We start from the raw sequence: 19946 nt of genomic DNA, 5'->3' as shown, positions 1-19946 counted from the left end.
GGCTCTCCCTTAGAGATAGGGTGAGAAGCTCTGCCATCCGGGAGGAACTGAAAGTAAAGCCGCTGCTCCTTCACATCGAGAGGAGCCAGATGAGGTGGTTCGGGCATCTGGTCAGGATGCCACCCGAACGCCTCCCTAGGGAGGTGTTTAGGGCACGTCCAACTAGTAGGAGGCCACGGGGAAGACCCAGGACACGTTGGGAAGACTATATCTCCCGGCTGGCCTGGGAACGCCTCGGGGTCCCCCTGTAAGAGCTAGAGGAAGTGGCTGGGGAGAGGGAAGTTTGGGTTTCCCTGCTTAGGTTGTTGCCCCCGCGACCCGACCTCGGATAAGCGGAAGATGATGGATAGATGGATGGATAAAAGTACATTTTCCATGTTGATGATGTGCATTTATTAGAAAAAAAACTTGAATGACGGTTATGGCAAGCATAAAAATATTTGCTTATATCAACCATGGCTATAATGTACGTTTTATCTGATTGATCTAACAAACTAATCAATAGATTACTCAATTACGAAAATAATCGATAGCTTCAGCCATAATAGTAACGTTAAGTTTTAAGTACCAGCTGCCATAGTTTACTCCGTTTTCCACCAACACTTCCTGGAACATTTTGTTACCCTGAACTTTCATTTCTACCTTGGAGGTGAGGGATGACCATCGAAAATAAGGAATTGACATCTAACAATTTGGATGGTTCTGGGAGAATCAGAATGGAAGACTCAGTTTCATTCCACTATTTATAGTGAAATGAAACAAAAACCAGAGGGAAGCTTCTTGTCATTCAGCCACTGTTCTTATCTTCAGGAGTGGAGGCGGGCGTGAGCATAAAAACACAGAAGTTGATGCTCGTCATGTCAACGTAAAGTGACATAGAGTAAATGATCAGGATCAGCCCAAAAAATGGAATGACCTCTTCTTTATCCTTTTTCAGACTTTAACTGAAAGTTAGATGAAATTCCATTTTTTGAGCTTTCAGTTATAAAATGAAAGAAACTCATATTATGCTCTTGTCAGTCTTCCACTGGCTTTGTCTCTGTGGGGCTCTAACACACACACACACACAGAAACATATATGTAAGGTAATATTAGGGCTGGGCGATATGGCCGTTTTTTAATACCTCGATATTTTTAGGCCATATTGCGTTACACGATGTACATCTCAATATTTTGCCTTAGCCTTGAATGAACACTTGATACATATAATCACCAGTATGATGATTTTATGTGTCTATATTAACATATTCTTGTTCATACTGCATTAATAATATATGCTCATTTTTAACTTTCATGCAGAGAAGGAAATCACAACTAAGTTAATTGAAAAAAACTGTATTTATTAAACAGTTATTAAACAGTGGCACAAACATTCATGTCATTTCCAAAACCGAAAGTGCAAAATTGTGAGAGACATTTTAAAACAAGATATGAGTGCACTTTTGTGCATGATGTCCCTAAGATGACATATCAAAACAACACTAAATTCAAGTGTACTTTTTGTAAAGAACGCCTCTACAATAGTTTAAAACAAATAAAGTGCACTTTTGTGCATGATGTCACACAAGATATTTCAATAACTGACAAATAAAAATGAGCTGCATGATAGGAAATCAAATAGTGTTCGTCCTACGCTATGTGGTAGTTTACTGCGGACCTTTTCTCCTTTTTCTTTTACTATTTTTGTCTTACGGTGTTGATCTGGAAATGTTTGCCAACCAATTGCACTCCAACCAATAACATCACAAACAGGCGTCAACATTCCGTGACGTTTTTAACAGGAAACTCCGCGGGAAATTTACAAACGTCCATACATTGGTACCTACGCTCCCACATACATACACAAATACATTACATATCTACATACTCCAAGTCCGTCCATCCACGCGCACATTCACGGTACGAACATACATATACTGTACATATACATTCACGGTACGAACATACATATACTGTACATATACATTCACGGTACGAACATACATATACTGTACATATACATTCACTGTACAAACGTTCATATACAAGTACATATACATACATACACTCATGCACATAATCATGTTTCATCAAACATATATCAATGCTGTTGCCCTAGGGTAGACTGGGTAACACAAGGCATATTGACAGAGCTTAAACCATTGTTACTATAACAATCTACAAGATTAATATAGGTTGCCTCTCTCTCTTCCCTTTCATCTTTCGGTATTCCTTCTTCTTTTTTCCTTTTTTTTCTTTTTTCTTTTATTTATTTAATTTATTTTTTATTTTTTTATGATCTTTCTAGCTATCATTATGTATACGTATCGTTGCATTTGAACAACTTTATTGTTGATAATAGAGGTAATCTATTGGTTTTGTTCATGATCAATAGCGCTTTTTCTATTGGTATTTGTATTGCTCCAGTTTTAGTGTAAAAATGCTACTATATTATTTATTTCACTAACTGCTTATTTGCTATCACTTTTACGATCATATTTGTACATATTATGTATGTGCTGGTGTTGTTCTATTGTTGTTGTTGTTATTGTTGTATTTGCTGTTGTTGTTTTTGTCTCTCTGTCTAATCCCCCACTTATCCCCACAATTTCCCCCTCTGTCTTCCTTTTTTTCTCTTTCTATCCCCTCCTGCTCCGGCCCGGCTGCACCAAATGATAATATAAATACATTTAATAAAGTCACATTCAAATAAGACAACAAGAGAAGTATCTTACACTTCTCTTTTGTAAAGTAAATCTGAACAGCCGATATGGGCATTTACATCAACTATATGATTTGCCTGAGAAGCTGGACAGGACAAAAAAAAAAAAAGGAAATGTTTGCCTCTGCAAACATTTTTGATGGTGTGGGCATGTGGCACCGAATGGAGATGTTGACATTGGGAGTAAGCACTCTTCATTCTGTAGCAGGTGACTTTTCAGATGTTGCTACATATTAGCAGTAATGCTACTTTATGTAGCAACACGTTTGCCCCCACACTTGACAAATTACGGTTGTCGGTTCGACATATTCCCGCTTGAAACCAAACCACCCCCAGACGATGTTTGTTTAGTAGACGCTGTTTTTCTTGGGAATTAATTCTTCCTTCATTTCTTACCAGTTTCGCACCTTATCTCTCGCGTATTACCACTCGCACGGCTCCGCGAGCATCACAGCTAACGCTACCCTTGCTGCTACCTCTCTGCTCCGCGAGGACGTATACGTATTTAAAGTCTGTGAGAAGGTGCGCTTGCTGTCTGTGAGGAAAGACAACAAAGGGAAGAGCCTGTAATGTAATGCCAGCAGCTAAAAGCAACTGCGTGAGAGCGTATACTCGAATATCACGATATAGTCATTTTTCTATATCGCACAGAGACAAACCCACGATATATCGAGAATATCGATATATAGGTAACATAGTAGAAATGATCAGGATAAGGCCTGAAGTGTAATCAAATGTTCCACTGGGTTATGAGTCAGTCATTTTTAGTCCACACCCTGTCTGTCTTTTCCATAAGCTTCAGTGTGGGAGGGGTGTGTTTACTTCAGAAACACTAATTGTTGACTTAAGTTAGTCATACGAATGTGAGAAAGATGGAAGCTGATCAACCAGGTAAAGATTTGTCTTGGAAGCACAACACAAAACTCCACTCTTGTACACTTGACTCCAGGTGTAACAGGTACCAACCATGAAGGCAGTTGGACACATTTCTTAGCCACTCTTGCCTTATTCAACAATGTCAAGTCTACACACAATGGTTTAAAGGCCTACTGAAATGAGATTTTCTTATTTAAACGAGGATAGCAGGTCCATTCTGTGTCATACTTGATAATTTTGCGATATTGCCATATTTTCGCTGAAAGGATTTAGTAGAGAACATCCACGATAAAGTTCTCAACTTTTGGTCGCTAATAAAAAAGCCTTGCCTGTACCGGAAGTAGCAGACGATGTGCGCGTGATGTCACGGGTTGTAGGGCTCCTCACATCCTCACATTATTTATAATCATAGCCACCAGCAGCAAGAGCGATTCAGGCCGAGAAAGCGATGATTTCCCCATTAATTTGAGTGAGGATGAAATATTCGTGGATGAGGAAAGTTGGAGTGAAGCACTAAAAAAAAAAAAGGGAAAGAAAAGGCGACGGCAGTGAGAGCGATTCAGATGTTACTACACATTTACTAGGATAATTCTGGAAAATCCCTTATCAGCTTATTGTGTTAATAGTGTTTTAGTGAGAATATAAAGTCATACCTGAAAGTCTGAGAGAAGCCAAGATCACAGCTGCCTTTTTGACAGCTGCAGGAGGAGGTCGCATAATCCGCTCAAAACTCCGGTTAGAGCCGACTTACTATCTCAATTTTCCCATCCAAAAACTTGCTGGCTGACGTAGAGAAACAGGTTCGCTTGACCGCTCTGTGTTAAAGCTTCACAACAAACAAAGAAACACCGGCTGCGTTTCGGTTGCTAAAGGCAGCTGCAATCCACCGCTTTCCACCAAACAGCATTCTTCTTTGACGTCTCCATTATTAATTGAACAAATTGCAAAAGACTCAGCAACACAGATGTCCAAAATACTGTGGAATTATGCGATTAAAAACAGGCTACTTTTAGCCGTGAGTGGTGCTGGGAGAACATGTCCGCTCCAACCAATAACGTCAACATAAGCGTCATCATTCCGCGACGTTTTCAACAGGCTACCTCGCGGTGAATTTAAAATTGCAATTTATTAAACTAAAAAGGCCGTATTGGCATGTGTTGCAATGTTAATATTTCATCATTGATATATAAACTATCAGACTGCGTGGTCGGTAGTAGTGGGTTTCAGTAGGCCTTTAACGACTACCATACACAGAAGTGAGAAAATGTAATTATGTTCTGCATTATAAGAACTTGTACCGACGACTTCCTTCCATTTGTCGATGGCCTCCAGCAGAGAATGCTTAATCAGAATTGCGAACCTTTTAGGGTTGAACACATTTAGTCATTAGTGCTAATTACACACAAACAAGAACGACAATGAGAGAAATAAACACAATTATGTCTGGATTTAGAATTAGATGTGCGTTTACCTGAAGCCTCACGCATGCTGCTAACATACAGCGTGATATCACATTTGATTTGACGAGTCAAAAGTATTTGTGTGACATTCCAGGTATACTCCTGAGAATTTCCGACTTTTTGCAAATTGAAGGACATTAGGGTTCCACGGTTCTTATTTGGTTGTATGCAAGATGGCTGTGTGGTACTATTTATATCAGACCTGGGCAAAATATGGAACGTGAGACATCCATCCATCCATCCATTTTCTACCGCTTGTCCCTTTTGGGGTGGCAGGGGGTGCTGGAGCCTAGCTCACCTGCATTCGGGCGATAGGCGGGGTACAGCCTGGACAAGTCGCCACCTCATCGCAGGGCCGAACGTGAGACATTTCCAATATATTTAAACTTTTAACACTGAACTTTTAACTGGGAAGTGAAGTGAATTATATTTATATAGCGCTTTTTCTCTAGTGACTCAAAGCGCTTTACATAGTGAAACCCAATATGTAATTTTTACATTTAAACTAGTGTGGGTGGCACTGGGAGCAGGTGGGTAAAGTGTCTTGCCCAAGGACACAAAGGCAGTGACTAGGATGACAGAAACGGGGATCGAACCTGCAACCCTCGAATTGCTGGCACGGCCGCGCTACCAACCGAGCTATACGTGCAGTGGTATTTTCCAATTATCGTTTTTTGTAACTATTGGGATTATTCAAGTCAGATACGGTTTATTTCAGTAACCATGATACTACATCAGACAGTAGTTGCATGAAGCAGAGTAGATGTGTTGTTTTTTTTACAGAGAAGTAGAGATGTTTGATAATATCGGCCTGCCGATAACTGTTTTAAAATGTAATATCAGAAGTTATAGATATCGGTTTCAAAATTATCGGTATCGCTTTTTAAAAAAAAGTAAAATGTATGACTTTTTAAAACGCAGCTGTGAGAAGAACAGCGCCAATAAACCTTATTCATTTTAATTTTTTATTTATTTTTTTTTTTGTCATGAAAAAGGGAGTTTTTTTTGGTTTGGGGCACCAATTGTAAGTGTCTTGTGTTTTGTATGTTGATTTAATAAAAAATAAATAATAAAAAATTCTTCTGTGGCGCGGCCCGATTGGTACCGGGCCATGGCCACAGAAGAATTTTTTATTAAAAAAAAATAAATAAGTATTATTATTTTTTTCTTATTAAATCAACATAAAAAACACAATATACACTTACAATTAGTGCACCAACCACAAAAACCTCCCTTTTTCATGACAAAGAAGAAAAGAAAAAAAAAGGACCCCAAGTTCCCGAGGGAACTCTCCTGAAGGAATCAATAAAGTACTATTTATATATCCATGTAAGTGCAAATAATAATGCAGGAACGTGTACTGTTTCATATATAGCAAATATTAAAGAATAACTTACAGTTGATGTCTTTTTAAAGTAACAACGTACACATCCAGTCACGAATCCTGTGCTGCACTTTTGGCCCAAGGGTATACGTCCTAATGGGCCCACCCTGGAAAGACTGTTTCAAAGCAGTGTGAATACATTGTTTACTTGCTCTTCTTCTTTGGTTACATTTTTTTTTAAATGGCATTCTTACTAAAGATAAAGACTCACTCCCCAAAAATTTTATGCACTTTCTGTTCTGGAAGTGGACTTTTTTTTTATGTGTACGGTATAAGCATATACAAAAAAGTATGCATGATATTTATTTAGTAGTCTGTTTTCAACTGGCTACAGCAAATGAGCAAATAGCTTTTTGTAAATACAATTTAGTCACTCCATCCGTCCATCCATTTTTTTTACCGCTTATCCCTTCATTCAACTTAATTTTCCAGTATGTTTTTTTTTTCTGATCAACCAATCAATGCAAGAATGTGTCACTTTTTTGATTGCATTGTTGTTAATACTAGTGCATCTTCTCCTTTCCCATCAGGCCCTCAGTATTGCTTTCTATATTTGGAGCATGTTGACTGCATGGGTAAAAGTCACATGAGAAGCAGCAGGAGAGTGTTCCTCATAACAGGAATATTGTCTGTTTCACAGATTTGCACATTTTGTTAGGTTTTGGGCAACAGAGTCATAATAGCAGGCATTAAAACAACAATATCAAGAGCACTTCTCCAAGTACGGGAAAGGTGCATTCATTCACATTAGGGGTTTACCGATTTGGCGACAAATAACACCAATAAAATTGGTGGTCAACAATAGTCTGTGATGTCATCACTAGTGTTTTTCCAGAGGGAAGCGAATCAGCGCCGCCACCCGCAACAACATTTGCGGGTGAGAACATGTTAAGTGTGAAAACATTTCCTCTTATTCGTGTTAAAAACATGAATACCTTGCACCTTTTGCAAAGCAGATCCTGTTTTTATCACATTACATCTGTGATCCGAGAGAATTTAAAGCATAGAAATGTCATAGAGTGTGATCTATACTCTGTAAGATAGTCGACTTGTTACCTTGCTAGCTAGCTACCTAGTGTGAGACCACGTTGTGTAAAAAACACCTTCACTAAACTCATTTAAGCCAAAGTCTGCCCGCTAAACTTTGCTTGAATCCATTCTATTACTTTTTGTTCATAAGGAACCTCAAGTGTAAACAGCATCTTTTTGCATTGCAGTAAAGAAAAGTACAATAACACACACACACACACTCACACACAGACGCACACAAAACTAAAGATGTCCAATAATGGCTTTTTTGCCGATAACCGATATTGTCCAACTCTTAATTACCGATTACGATATCAACAGATACCGATATATACAGTCGTGGAATTAACATATTATTATGCCGAATTTGGTTGTGATGCCCCGCTGGATGCATTAAACAATGTAACAAGGTTTTCCAAAATAAATCAACTCAAGTTATGGAAAAAAAAATGCCAACATGGCACTGCCATATTTATTATTGAAGTCACAAAGTGCATTATTTTTTTTAACGTGTCTCAAAACAGCAGTTTGGAATTAGACCATGAGGAGGTTGAGGTTGGGGGTTGGGGCTGCGGTGGGGGTGTGTATTGTAGTGTCCCGGAAGAGTTAGTGCTGCAAGGGCTTCTGGGTATCTGTTCTGTTGTGTTTATCAATCAATCAATCAATCAATGTTTACTTATATAGCCCTAAATCACTAGTGTCTCAAAGGGCTGCACAAACCACAACACAAACCACTACGACATCCTCGGTAGGCCCACATAAGGGCAAGGAAAACTCACACCCAGTGGGACGTCGGTGACAATGACTATGAGAACCTTGGAGAGGACGAAAGCAATGGATGTCGAGCGGGTCCAACATGATACTGTGAAAGTTCAATCCATAATGAATCCAACACAGCCGCGAGAGTCCAGTCCAAAGCGGATCAAACACAGCAGCGAGAGTCCCGTTCACAGCGGAGCCGGCAGGAAACCATCCCAAGCGGAGGCGGATCAGCAGTGCAGGGATGTCCCAAACCGATACACAGGCAAGCGGTCCATCCTGGGTCCCGAATCTGGACGAGCGGTCCATCCTGGGTCCCTGCCCTGGACAGCCAGTACGTCATCCATGGCCATCGGATCGGACCGGACCCCCTCCACAAGGGAGAGTGGGACATAGGAGAAAAAGAAAAGAAACGGCAGATCAACTGGTCTAAAAAGGGAGTCTATTTAAAGGCTAGAGTATACAAATGAGTTTTAAGGTGAGACTTAAATGCTTCTACTGAGGTGGCATCTTGAACTGTTACCGGGAGGGCATTCCAGAGTACTGGAGACCGAAATGAAAACGCTCTATAGCCCGCAGACTTTTTTGGGGCTTTGGGAATCACTAATAAGCCGGAGTCCTTTGAACGCAGATTTCTTTTGCCGGGACATATGGTACAATACAATCGGCAAGATATGCTGGAGCTAGACCGTGTAGTATTTTATACGTAAGTAGTAAAACCTTAAAGTCACATCTTAAGTGCACAGGAAGCCAGTGCAGGTGAGCCAGTACAGGCGTAATATGATCAAACTTTCTTGTTCTTGTCAAAAGTCTAGCAGCCGCATTTTGTACCAACTGTAATCTTTTAATGCTAGACATGGGGAGACCCGAAAATAATATGTTGTGTTATGGTGCGGATGTTCTCCCGAAATGTGTTTGTCATTCGTGTTTGGTGTGGGTACACAGTGTGGCGCATATTTGTAACAGTGTTAAAGTTGTTTATACGGCCACCCTCAGTGTGCCCTGTATGGCTGTTGACCAAGTATGTATTGCATTCACTTGTGTGTGTGAAAAGCCGCATATATTAAGTGATTGGACCGGCACGCAAAGGAAGTGCCTTTAAGGTTTATTGGCGATCTGTACATCTCCCTACATCCGTGTACCACTCAGTACAGCGGTGTTTTAAAAAGTAAATAGTTTTACTTTTTGAAACCGATACCGATAATTTCCGATATTACATTTTAAAGCATTTATCGGCCGATAATGTCGGCAGTCCGATATTGTCGGACATCTCTACACAAAACATTAGGCACCAATGCACCGCCATCATAAACAATTTTTTACACACACACATATATACGTATGTATGTATGTATGTATGTATATGTGTCTTGATTGGATTATCCAGAGAATAGTGCTCGATACCGTGGTAGAGCGCAATATGTAGGTGTGGGAAAAATCACAAGACTACTTCATCTCTACAGAACTGTTTCATGAGGGGTTCCCTCAATCGTCAGGAGATTTTAATGGAAGCATTCACATACAATGGTTTATATAGGACACAGAGTGGGTGGGTGCAGGCAGGCGTAGGGTGTGGTGATTGGCTCATGTGTTATCTAGGAGGTGTTTCCGTCTGTGGCGGCATGTTGAAATGATTTCACTACGCTTGTTGAGGGATGACAGATCTGGATGATGCATAATAAACTGTTTCTCTTTTAAGCATAGGTTGCATCTTTTATTACCACTGTTGTAAGGTGTGCTGGATGCAAGAATTTGCCATGTTATTGAATATTCAACATTATTGTCTATTCAACATTATATATATATATATATATACATATACATATGAGATAGCTAAAATCATAAGAATGAATCAATGATTCAATTCTTTACATTGAGTCTATTAGATTGCTAAAATGTCAGGAGTTATTCAATAATATTCCAATGTGCAGCTTTTTAAACACGGCATTATTGTTTGGGTTTTTTTGAGTAAGTTTGATAGTTTTGGTGTTTATTGTGCTATTTTAATTCCAAAAAACTAATCCACTTTCTGTACAATGGCAAGAAATACAAAGGAAACATTTAAATTACATCGCATTTTGACAAAGTTGCCCAGTGAATTATTGCTGTCATGAAGTGCGCTTTTTTTTTTTACACCTGGTATTTTAAGCTGCATTTTAAGTTTCAGTGAATTACGTAGAATATCGCGTTGTATCACAATCTCGCAATATTTTATTGTATCAAGATACGAATCTTATCATATAATCCTTGCAAATACACTGTTCTAAAATTCACCCGAAAATGAATGATATATATATTTTTTCATTTTTATCTGCCTCCTGCTTCGGGGTATTGTGGCTCAGTTCGTAGAGCCGCCGTGCAAGCAACTTGAGGGTTCCAGGTTCGCTTCTAGCTTCCGCCTTCCTAGTCACTGCCGTTGTGTCTTCCACAAGACACTTTACCACCTGCTCCCAGTGCCACCCACACTATTTTAAATGTTGCTTCCTTGTAGATAATGGCTTTCAAAACTATGTAAAGTGCTTTGATTCTACATAAATATGATTCACTTCACTTAACAGCTTCATGCTCACATTACAAGATTACTTGAACTTGGTTTACCTCATTATTTTGATATACCGGTGTAACCTGTAAGTACTTACTGAAATGCAACCATGACTGATGGATCCTGTCGTATTAAAACAATTGCCATTGTTGTCAGCAAAACACATGACTTGGTGGTTTCGTCTGTTTTATGAACTGTAAATTACAATCTTGACTGCTTTGTTGCTATTGCAAATGCATAACTGACATTTCATTGTTTGTTACAGATGCATGAAGTCCAGCAAAGCAAAGAAACAACACTGGTGAACAACAGAACTCTGGCAGAAGACAACCTTGCCCTCCAACCTCAACTGGAGCTCAAGAAAGAGCAGCTGACCAAGATATACAGTCGTCTGCAGGAGAGCTTCGAAGCCTATCAGCTGCGCAAGTCCACCCTAGGTACAAAGGCAGTTTATGATGCCTGATGTAACACACATTCCATGTGTGCTTAAAGATTTAAAACAGAATCCATAAATGTATTCTAAGATGAAACACAACACAAACTTAAAGGCCTACTGAAACACACAACTACTGACCACGCAGTCTGATAGTTTATATATCAATAATGAAATATTAACATTGCAACACATGCCAATACGGCCTTTTTAGTTTACTAAATTGCAATTTTAAATTTCCCGCAAAGTATCCTGTTGAAATTGTCGCAGAATGATGACGTCACGGGTTGTGGCGGACATGTTCTTCCAGCACCGATCACGGCTAAAAGTCGTCTGCTTTAATCGCTTAATTACACAGTATTCTGGACATCTGTGTTGCTGAATCTTTTGCAATTTGTTCAAGTAATAATGGAGGCTACAAAGAAGAAAGATGTTGGTGGAAAGTGGTGTATTGTGGCCGGCTGTAGCAACACAAACACAGCCGGTGTTTCTTTGTTTACATTCCCTAAAGATGACGGTGAAGCTTTAATATAGTACAGAGCGGTCAAGCGAACATGGTTCTCTACCACATGTCAACCGGCAGGTTTCGGTGATAAAATTGTGGTAATAAGTCGGCTCTTACCGTAGACATGAGCGGAGAGCTTGCGTCGTTCCTGTCAAAGAGGCAGCTGCGACTCTCAGAGACACTGGCGGTCACCACACCCCTCCAACTTTCAGATACAACTATATAATCTCACTAAAACACTAGTAGCACAATAAGCAGATAAGGGATTTTCCAGAATTATCCTCGTAAATGTGTCTAATAACATCTGAATCGCTCCCACTGCCCTCTCTCTTTTTTTTTTTCTAGCCCTTTACTCTCACTATCCTCGAATCTTTCATCCTCGCTCGAATTAATGGGGAAATCGTCGCTTTCCCGGTGCGAATCGCTCTCGCTGCTGGTGGCCATGATTGTAAACAATGTGAGAATGTGAGGAGCTCCACAACCCGTGACGTCACGCGCACATTGTCTGCTACTTCCGGTACAGGCAAGGCTTTTTTATTAGCGACCAAAAGTTGCGAACTTTATCGTCAATATCCTCTACTAAATCATTTCAGCAAAAATATGGCAATATCGCAAAATTATCAAGTATGACAAATAGAATGGACCTGCTATCCCCGTTTTAATAAGAAAATCTCATTTAAGTAGGCCTTTAAAACAGTGCATGAACGTTCTCTTTTAATGTATTATTGTAATTGAGTTAGCCACAATTTGGTACCTACTAGAGATGCGTGGTTTGCGGTCTCATCCGCGGAGTACGCGGGAAATCCGCGCGTCGGGCGGTTGACATGACGAAAAAATAGATTTTAATTAGATTCGGGCGGGTGGCGGTTGGGCCATCCGGAAATATTTGATGTGCATGGTTCTGTGATCGGTATCCTTTGCCATTCAAAGTGCCATTTAAGACCCGTGTCATAAAGCGAAGAAGACAAAAGAGACGCTATTATTCGCCTGAATGACTGCCGGTAGTCACCCAGATAAGTATTAGGGCGTGCTATGAAGCCATTGGCTTTGTCGCTTACTACAACATGTACGATCTGCTCGTCAGTCCACCATCATGTCGTGTGTGGCTTCCGCAGCAACACGCACACGACTGCAAGGCACACCGGGTGACACAGAGTACACTAATGGTTGTGATATAAACAACTTTAACACTTAGTAATATGCGCCACGCTGTGAAGCCACACCAATTAAACACGACAAACACATTTCGGGGGAACATCCTCACAGTAACACAACATAAACGCAACACAACAAATACCCATAATCCTTTGTATTCATGACACTTCCTGACTATTTTATACACCCCGCTAGCAGCAAACCCCGCCACCCCCACCCCCGTGCGTCGGTAAGGTGGGCGGGGTTGGGGGCGCGGGGGTGTAAAATATATGCAGGTTGTGTCACGGATACAAAGGTTTATGGGTATTTGTTGTGTTGCGTTTATGTTGTGTTACTGTGAGGATGTTCCCCCGAAATGTGTTTGTCAATCTTGTTGGGTGTGGCTTCACAGCGTGGTGCATATTAGTAAGTGTTAAACTTGTTTATATCTCAACCATCAGTGTACTCTGTATCACCCAGTATGCCTTTCAATCTTGAACGTGTAATTGCGGAAGCTGCACACAACATGTTGCCGGACTAACAATCGGTTCGTACATGTTGTTGAAGGTGTCTAAGGCAATGGCATCACAGCACGCTCATATTCTTGTAATCAGGATGAACGCTAGTGGATAGTCACGGGAACGTTAGTGGCTCCAATTGTTATCATTACTCTGTGAAACCGGTTTAAATATCTCTGTGAGTGGTAAAGGCGGACAACCTCTGATGTATTTCAGCGAGCTGTTGGCGGGCGGGTACGGTCCTGATAAAATGTTGGTTCGGGTGGACGGCGGGTGGATGACGACTTTGGTGATGCGGATGATATAATTGCCTATCCGCGCATCTCTAGTACCTACCTAAATTTCCCTGAAAATAGTTATTGGGAAGAGCCTGAGTGGTTTAGAATGGTATCTGCCACACGATTGCCAAGAAAGCTCAGGTCAAGTCAAACCTCCAGGACAAATTTCTTTTAAGCAATCCGCCAACAAAAAAAAATCACTTATTGAAAAGGAAAGGTGCATTTTGCCTCGATAGATGGCTTTTTGAGTGCGCTCACCTCTGAAAGAGCCAAATTCACTCTAACCTGACCTCTTCCTGGTCCAACGATGCAAGATAGAGCAGCTTCAAGACAATGCCACGTTATAAAAGCAGTGTCAGGATAAGCGTATCAGCTTACCTGTTCAATAGAAACACAGCTACCAAAGCATTTGTTTTGAAGTCCTTTCATTCTCCTTTATTTATGTGACTGAGCACGCCTGATGGTCTGTGTGAGGCTGACAGCCCTGATTGACAGCTATTACGTTGTTTTTATTTCTTTCTTTTTGTTTATACAAAACTTACGTTCCAATTGTGACAAATGTAGTCATTTAAGTTGTTAAATCTCTTCACTATTTGTAACATTTGGTAGCCGTTCGTGGTGTTCTTTTATTTACGGGCTTTTGTCAGACCTTATCGCCCTTGCCCAGGACTGCCCTGCCTTCAGACGGCTGTCCACCACGGTCACTCAGGGGCCAAGCGAGACTTCCTTCATTTCTAAAAATATAATTTGGAGTGCACTGCAGACTGTCTTTCTATGTTCATGTAAAAAATACCTAACACCCAGAGGTGGGTAGAAAGGCGCGGCATTTTCTCTGTTACATTTACTACAGTAACTTTTGAAAAATGTGTACCGTATTTTTCGTATTATAAGTCGCTCCGGAGTATACGTCGCACCGGCCGAAAATGCATAATAAAGAAGGAAAAAAACATATATATGTCGCACTGGAGTATAAGTCGCGTTTTTGGGGGAAATTTATTTGATAGAATCCAACACCAAGAATAGACATTTGGAAGGCAATCTAAAATAAATAAAGAATAGTGAACAATAGGCTGAATAAGTGTACGTTATCCATCCATCCATTTTCTACCGATTATTCCCTTTTGGGGTCGCAGGGGGTGCTGGCGCCTATCTCAGCTGCAATCGGGTGGAAGGCGGCGTACACCCTGGACAAGTCGCCACCTCATCGCAGGGCCAACACAGATAGACAGACAACATTCACACTCACATTCACACACTAGGGCCAATTTAGTGTTGCCAATCAACCTATCCCCAGGTGCATGTCTTTGGAGGTGGGAGGAAGCCGGAGTACCCGGAGGGAACCCATGCAGTCACGGGGAGGACATGCAAACTCCACACAGAAAGATCCCGAGCCTGGGATTGAACCCAGGACTGCAGTACCTTCGTTTTGTGAGGCAGACGCACTAACCCCTCTGCCACCGTGAAGTCCAAGTGTACGTTATAAGAGGCATAAATAACCAACTGAGAAGGTGTCTGGTATGTTAACGTAACATATTATGGTAAGAGTCATTCAAATAACTATAACATATAAAACATGCTATACCTTTACCAAACTGTCACTTTTAATCGATAAATCCGATGAAATCTTCTTCTTCGATGTCGCTTCTAAACAACTCTGCAAACTCCAAAGGTATGCGCCGCTTCCTCTTGTCGTTTTCTGCTGCATATTTCACTACGTCCAGCTTGTAATCTGCAGTACATGATTTCCTTTTCGGTGCCATTTTTGTTCAGCCCTTTTCAGTTTTTATAAGTTACCGCCAACGATGAAATTATCATTTTTGGTGATTTAACCCCCAATTCCAACCCTTGATGCTGAGTGCCAAGCAGGGAGGTAAAGGGTCCCATTTTTATAGTCTTTGGTATGACTCGGCAAGGGTTTGAACTCACAACCTACCGATCTCAGGGCGGACACTCTAACCACTAGGCCACTGAGTAGTTACTCACAGTAGTACCGTATTTTTCGGACTATAAGTCGCAGTATTTTTCATAGTTTGGCCAGGGGTGCGACTTATACTCGGGAGCAACTTATGTGTGAAATTATTAACACATTACCGTTATATATCAAATAATATTATTTAGCTCATTCACGTAAGAGACTAGACGTATAAGATTTCATGGGTTTTAGCGATTAGTAGTGACAGATTGTTTGTTAAACGTATAGCATGTTCTATATGTTATAGTTATTTGAATGACTCTTACCATAATATGTTACGTTAAAGGGGAACATTATCACCAAACCTATGCAAGCGTCAATATATACCTTGATGTTGCAGGAAAAAGACCATGTATTTTTTTAACCGATTTACGAACTCTAAATGGGTGAGTTTTGGCAAATTAAACGCCTTTCTGTTTATCGGTCTTTTAGCGATGATGTCAGAACGTGACGTCACCGAGGTAACACACCCGTCATATTCATTTTCACATTACAAACACCGGGTCTCAGCTCTGTTATTTTCCGTTTTTTCGACCATTTTTGGAACCTTGGAGACATCATGCCTCGTCGGTGTGTTGTCGGAGGGTGTAACGACACTAACAGGGAGGGATTCAAGTTGCACCACTGGCAAGAAATCTGCCGCCAGACCCCCATTGAATGTGCCAGAGTGTCTTCACATTTCACCGGCGATGCTAAGACAGACATGGCACAGAGATGTATGGATAACCTGCAGATGCATTTGCAACGATTAAGTCAACGAAATCACAAAGGTGAGTTTTGTTGATGTTGTTGACTTATGTGCTAATCAGACATATTTGGTCATGGCATGACTGTCAGCTAATCGATGCTAACATGCTACGCTAATCAATGCTAACATGCTATTTACGCTAGTTGTATGTACATTTGAAACTAGATACCAACATTTAATGCGAAACAAACACTTACCAATCGACGGATTTAAGTTGCTCCAGTGTCACAAGATGCGAAAGTCCTGATCGTTTGGTCCGCACATTTTACCGGCGATGCTAATAATGCAGCCATACTATGGGCCACGTCATTAGGTACACCCACGCTATGGCCGAATAGCGTCAATAGCTATTCGCTCAATAGCTTCAATTTCTTCTTCAATTTCGTTTTCGCTATCTGCCTCCAAACTCCGACCATCTGTTTCAATACATGCGTAATCTGTTGAATTGCTTAAACTGCTGAAATCCGAGTCTGAATCCGAGCTAATGTCGCTATATCTTGCTGTGGTAACCGCCATGTTGTTTGTATTGGCAGCACTGTATGACGTCACAGGGAAATGGACAGTCGCATCGCAAATAGCGAAAATCAAGAACTTTAAAGCTTTTTTTAGGGATATTCCGGGACCGGTAAAATTTTGAAAAAAACTTCAAAAAATACAACAAGCCACTGGGAACTGATTTTTATTGTTTTTAACCCTTTTGAAATTGTGATAATGTTCCCTTTTAACATACCAGGCACCTTCTCAGTTGGTTATTTATGCCTCATATAACGTACACTTATTCAGCCTGTTGTTCACTATTCTTTATTTATTTTAAATTGTCTTTCAAATGTCTATTATTGGTGTTGGGTTTTATCAAATAAATTTCCACAAAAATTGTGACTTATACTCCAGTGAGACTTATATATGTTTATTTCCCTCCTTTATTATGCATTTTCGGCAGGTGCGACTTATACTCCGTAAAATACCCTAGTTTTTTTTACCGAATACTTATTTACTCTTACTCAAGTTATTATTTGGATGACTACTTTTTACATTTATTGAGTCATATTATTCTAAAGTAACGGTACTCCTACTTGGGTACAATTTTTGGGTACTCTACCCACCTGTGCTCATACCTTATTTTCGATTTGAGATGACAGGAATGGTGGATTTTTCTATGTAAAACAGAATCCATACGTATTCACGTATGGATTCTGAAAATGATTCTAAATATATTGTTTAGAACAGTGGTTCTCAACGTTTTTTCAGTGATGTACCCCCTGTGAACATTTTTTTTATTTCAAGTACCCCCTAATCAGAGCAAAGCATTTTTGGTTGAAAAAAAAGAGATAAAGAAGTAAAATACAGCACTATGTCATCAGTTTCTGATTTATCAAATTGTATAACAGTGCAAAATATCGCTCATTTGTAGTGGTCTTTCTTAAACTATTTGGAAAAAAGATATCAAAATAACTAAAAACTTGTTGAAAAATAAACAATTGATTATAAATAAAGATTTCTACACATAGAAGTCATCATCAACTTAAAGTGCCCTCTTTGGGGATTGTAATAGAGATCCATCTGGGTTCATTTCTTCACACAAAAAAGAAATCTTTAACATCAATATTTATGGAACATGTCCACAAAAAAATCTAGCTGTCAACACTGAATATTGTATTGTTGCATTTCTTCTCACAGTTTATGAATTTACATTAATATTTTGTTGAAGTATTATTCAATAAATATATTTATAAAGGATTTTTTGATTGTTGCTATTTTTAAAATATTTAAAAAAAAATCACATACCCCTTGGCATACCTTTTAGTAACCCCAGGGGTACACTTACCCCTATTTGAGAACCACTGGTTTAGAAGACACACCTTGATATGAGACATTTAAATTACACTAGTTTGACTTAACAATAATCAGAATTTATCCATTGGCTTTAAAAAAGGACTTTGCATTTGTTTTCCTGATTGGCTGATGTATGTATATTTCCATCCATACATTTTCTACCCCTTGTCCCATCCATCCATCCATTTTCTACCACTTATTCCCTTTTGGGGTCGCGGGGGGCGCTGGCGCCTATCTCAGCTACAATCGGGGGGAAGGCGGGGTACACCCTGGACAAGTCGCCACCTCATCGCAGTCCCTTACCATGTAAATAAATAAATACAAATGTTCTTAATTTGCTATTCAGGTCAGAAACATTTCGCTAATGCATTAAGCTATTGGTTATTGAATGAATAAAAATGTATTATTACTATTGTTTTTATAATGTTAGTAGACTAGTATAGTTATGGTGTAGTTTAGATTGCATTTTATCAAAACATTTTTAAAGGCGCTCAAAATCATGTTGGCCGTGGTAATATTATTCCCCTGAACAAATACAGAAAGCCATGCCCAGGGACCCGTATTTCCAGTTCAGGTACTTCTGTTTGGAGGCTAGATAAGCTGTGTTACCAAAAATGTCTCCCGTTCCTGGAAAAGATTTGAGAATTGACTTTAGTTTTGATCAAGCAAGCTGCAAGTCTTAGCTTAATGTGTGTTGCTGATAGTGGTGCAACATTTGCTGTTGTGACACCTTTCTAGGTTGGTGAACATATTGTGAACATACTTGTGCCTGTGTTGACGCAATGGTTGCCAAGCGACCATCTCAAAATAGCCATTCACTACTCTTCTATGCCGACTGAAGTTTCACCTTGATGTTATCTTCTATGCTGTTTGGTTTTGCACTTTTATAATACATAAAGCTGTGTTTGAATTCTAGCAGATGATATTTATTTACATCAGTCATTTTTGTCAAGTAATATGATCAGATGCAAACACAGTATTGTTATACCTTAAGTATTTACACCAAGTGGTGTGTGTCCCTCGGAGACATTTTCTCTCAGAATGGAATCAATGCAGCGTGCTTTGTGGTTTGTTGTCAGGAAGACTGGCTTTTGTCAAAATGAGGTTACTCTATGCACCTCCCCCATCCTCTGACGACCCTGTTCTAGCCATCCTAGATATGGATTTTCTGTTGAGCAGCTGGAGAAGGACATTGATGTTTAAGAGCTGAATCAAAAAACAAATGCGACCTTTTGGCTGCCAGAAAACATCAGAAGGAATAATCACATGACTTGGATCTTATTACGGTTTTGTGACACGAGTTTTAGTTGGGTGTACATTGTTGTTCCTTTTACCACCCCATAATACAATCTATCCCATTAATCCACCATTACTATTTATCAGTTTGAGTTCTTCCAAAAATGTATACCAAAATAAAACTTAAAATTGGCTCTTAAAGTTCAGGCTCCTAAATTAAGTACCGTATTTTTCGGACTATAAATCGCAGTTTTTTTCATAGTTTGGCCGGGGGCGCGACTTATGTGTGAAATTATTAACACATTACCATAAAATATCAAATAATATTATTTATCTCATTCGCAGAAGAGACGAAGAAAATGTCAACAATCGTCACACACACGTCAACCAATAAGAATTCGGCGGGGGAGGGTCATGGCAGAAGTGCATTGTGGGTCATGGAATGCTAACTGCTATATGCTATATTATAATGGATCATTTTATCGTTGGCGGTAACTTATAAAAACTGAGAAGGGCTGAACAAAAATGGCACCGAAAA

General features: G+C 39.9%; 1 protein-coding gene across 1 annotated transcript in view; it reads left to right on the top strand.

Annotated features, from left to right (window-relative positions):
* The window catches only part of vps37ba (VPS37B subunit of ESCRT-I a), a 45786-nt gene that overhangs the window by 5253 nt on the left and 20587 nt on the right, over positions 1–19946 (top strand). The window contains exon 2 of the mRNA XM_061906970.1: positions 11017–11188. Within this exon, the coding sequence (XP_061762954.1) occupies positions 11017–11188 (172 nt within the window). The remainder of the gene's footprint in view (positions 1–11016; positions 11189–19946) is intronic.

Source organism: Nerophis ophidion, linkage group LG07 (assembly GCF_033978795.1).
Source record: "Nerophis ophidion isolate RoL-2023_Sa linkage group LG07, RoL_Noph_v1.0, whole genome shotgun sequence".
NCBI classification, from domain to species: domain Eukaryota; kingdom Metazoa; phylum Chordata; class Actinopteri; order Syngnathiformes; family Syngnathidae; genus Nerophis; species Nerophis ophidion.
Note: the sequence above shows the minus strand (reverse complement) of the source record. Positions and strands in the feature narration are given on the sequence as shown.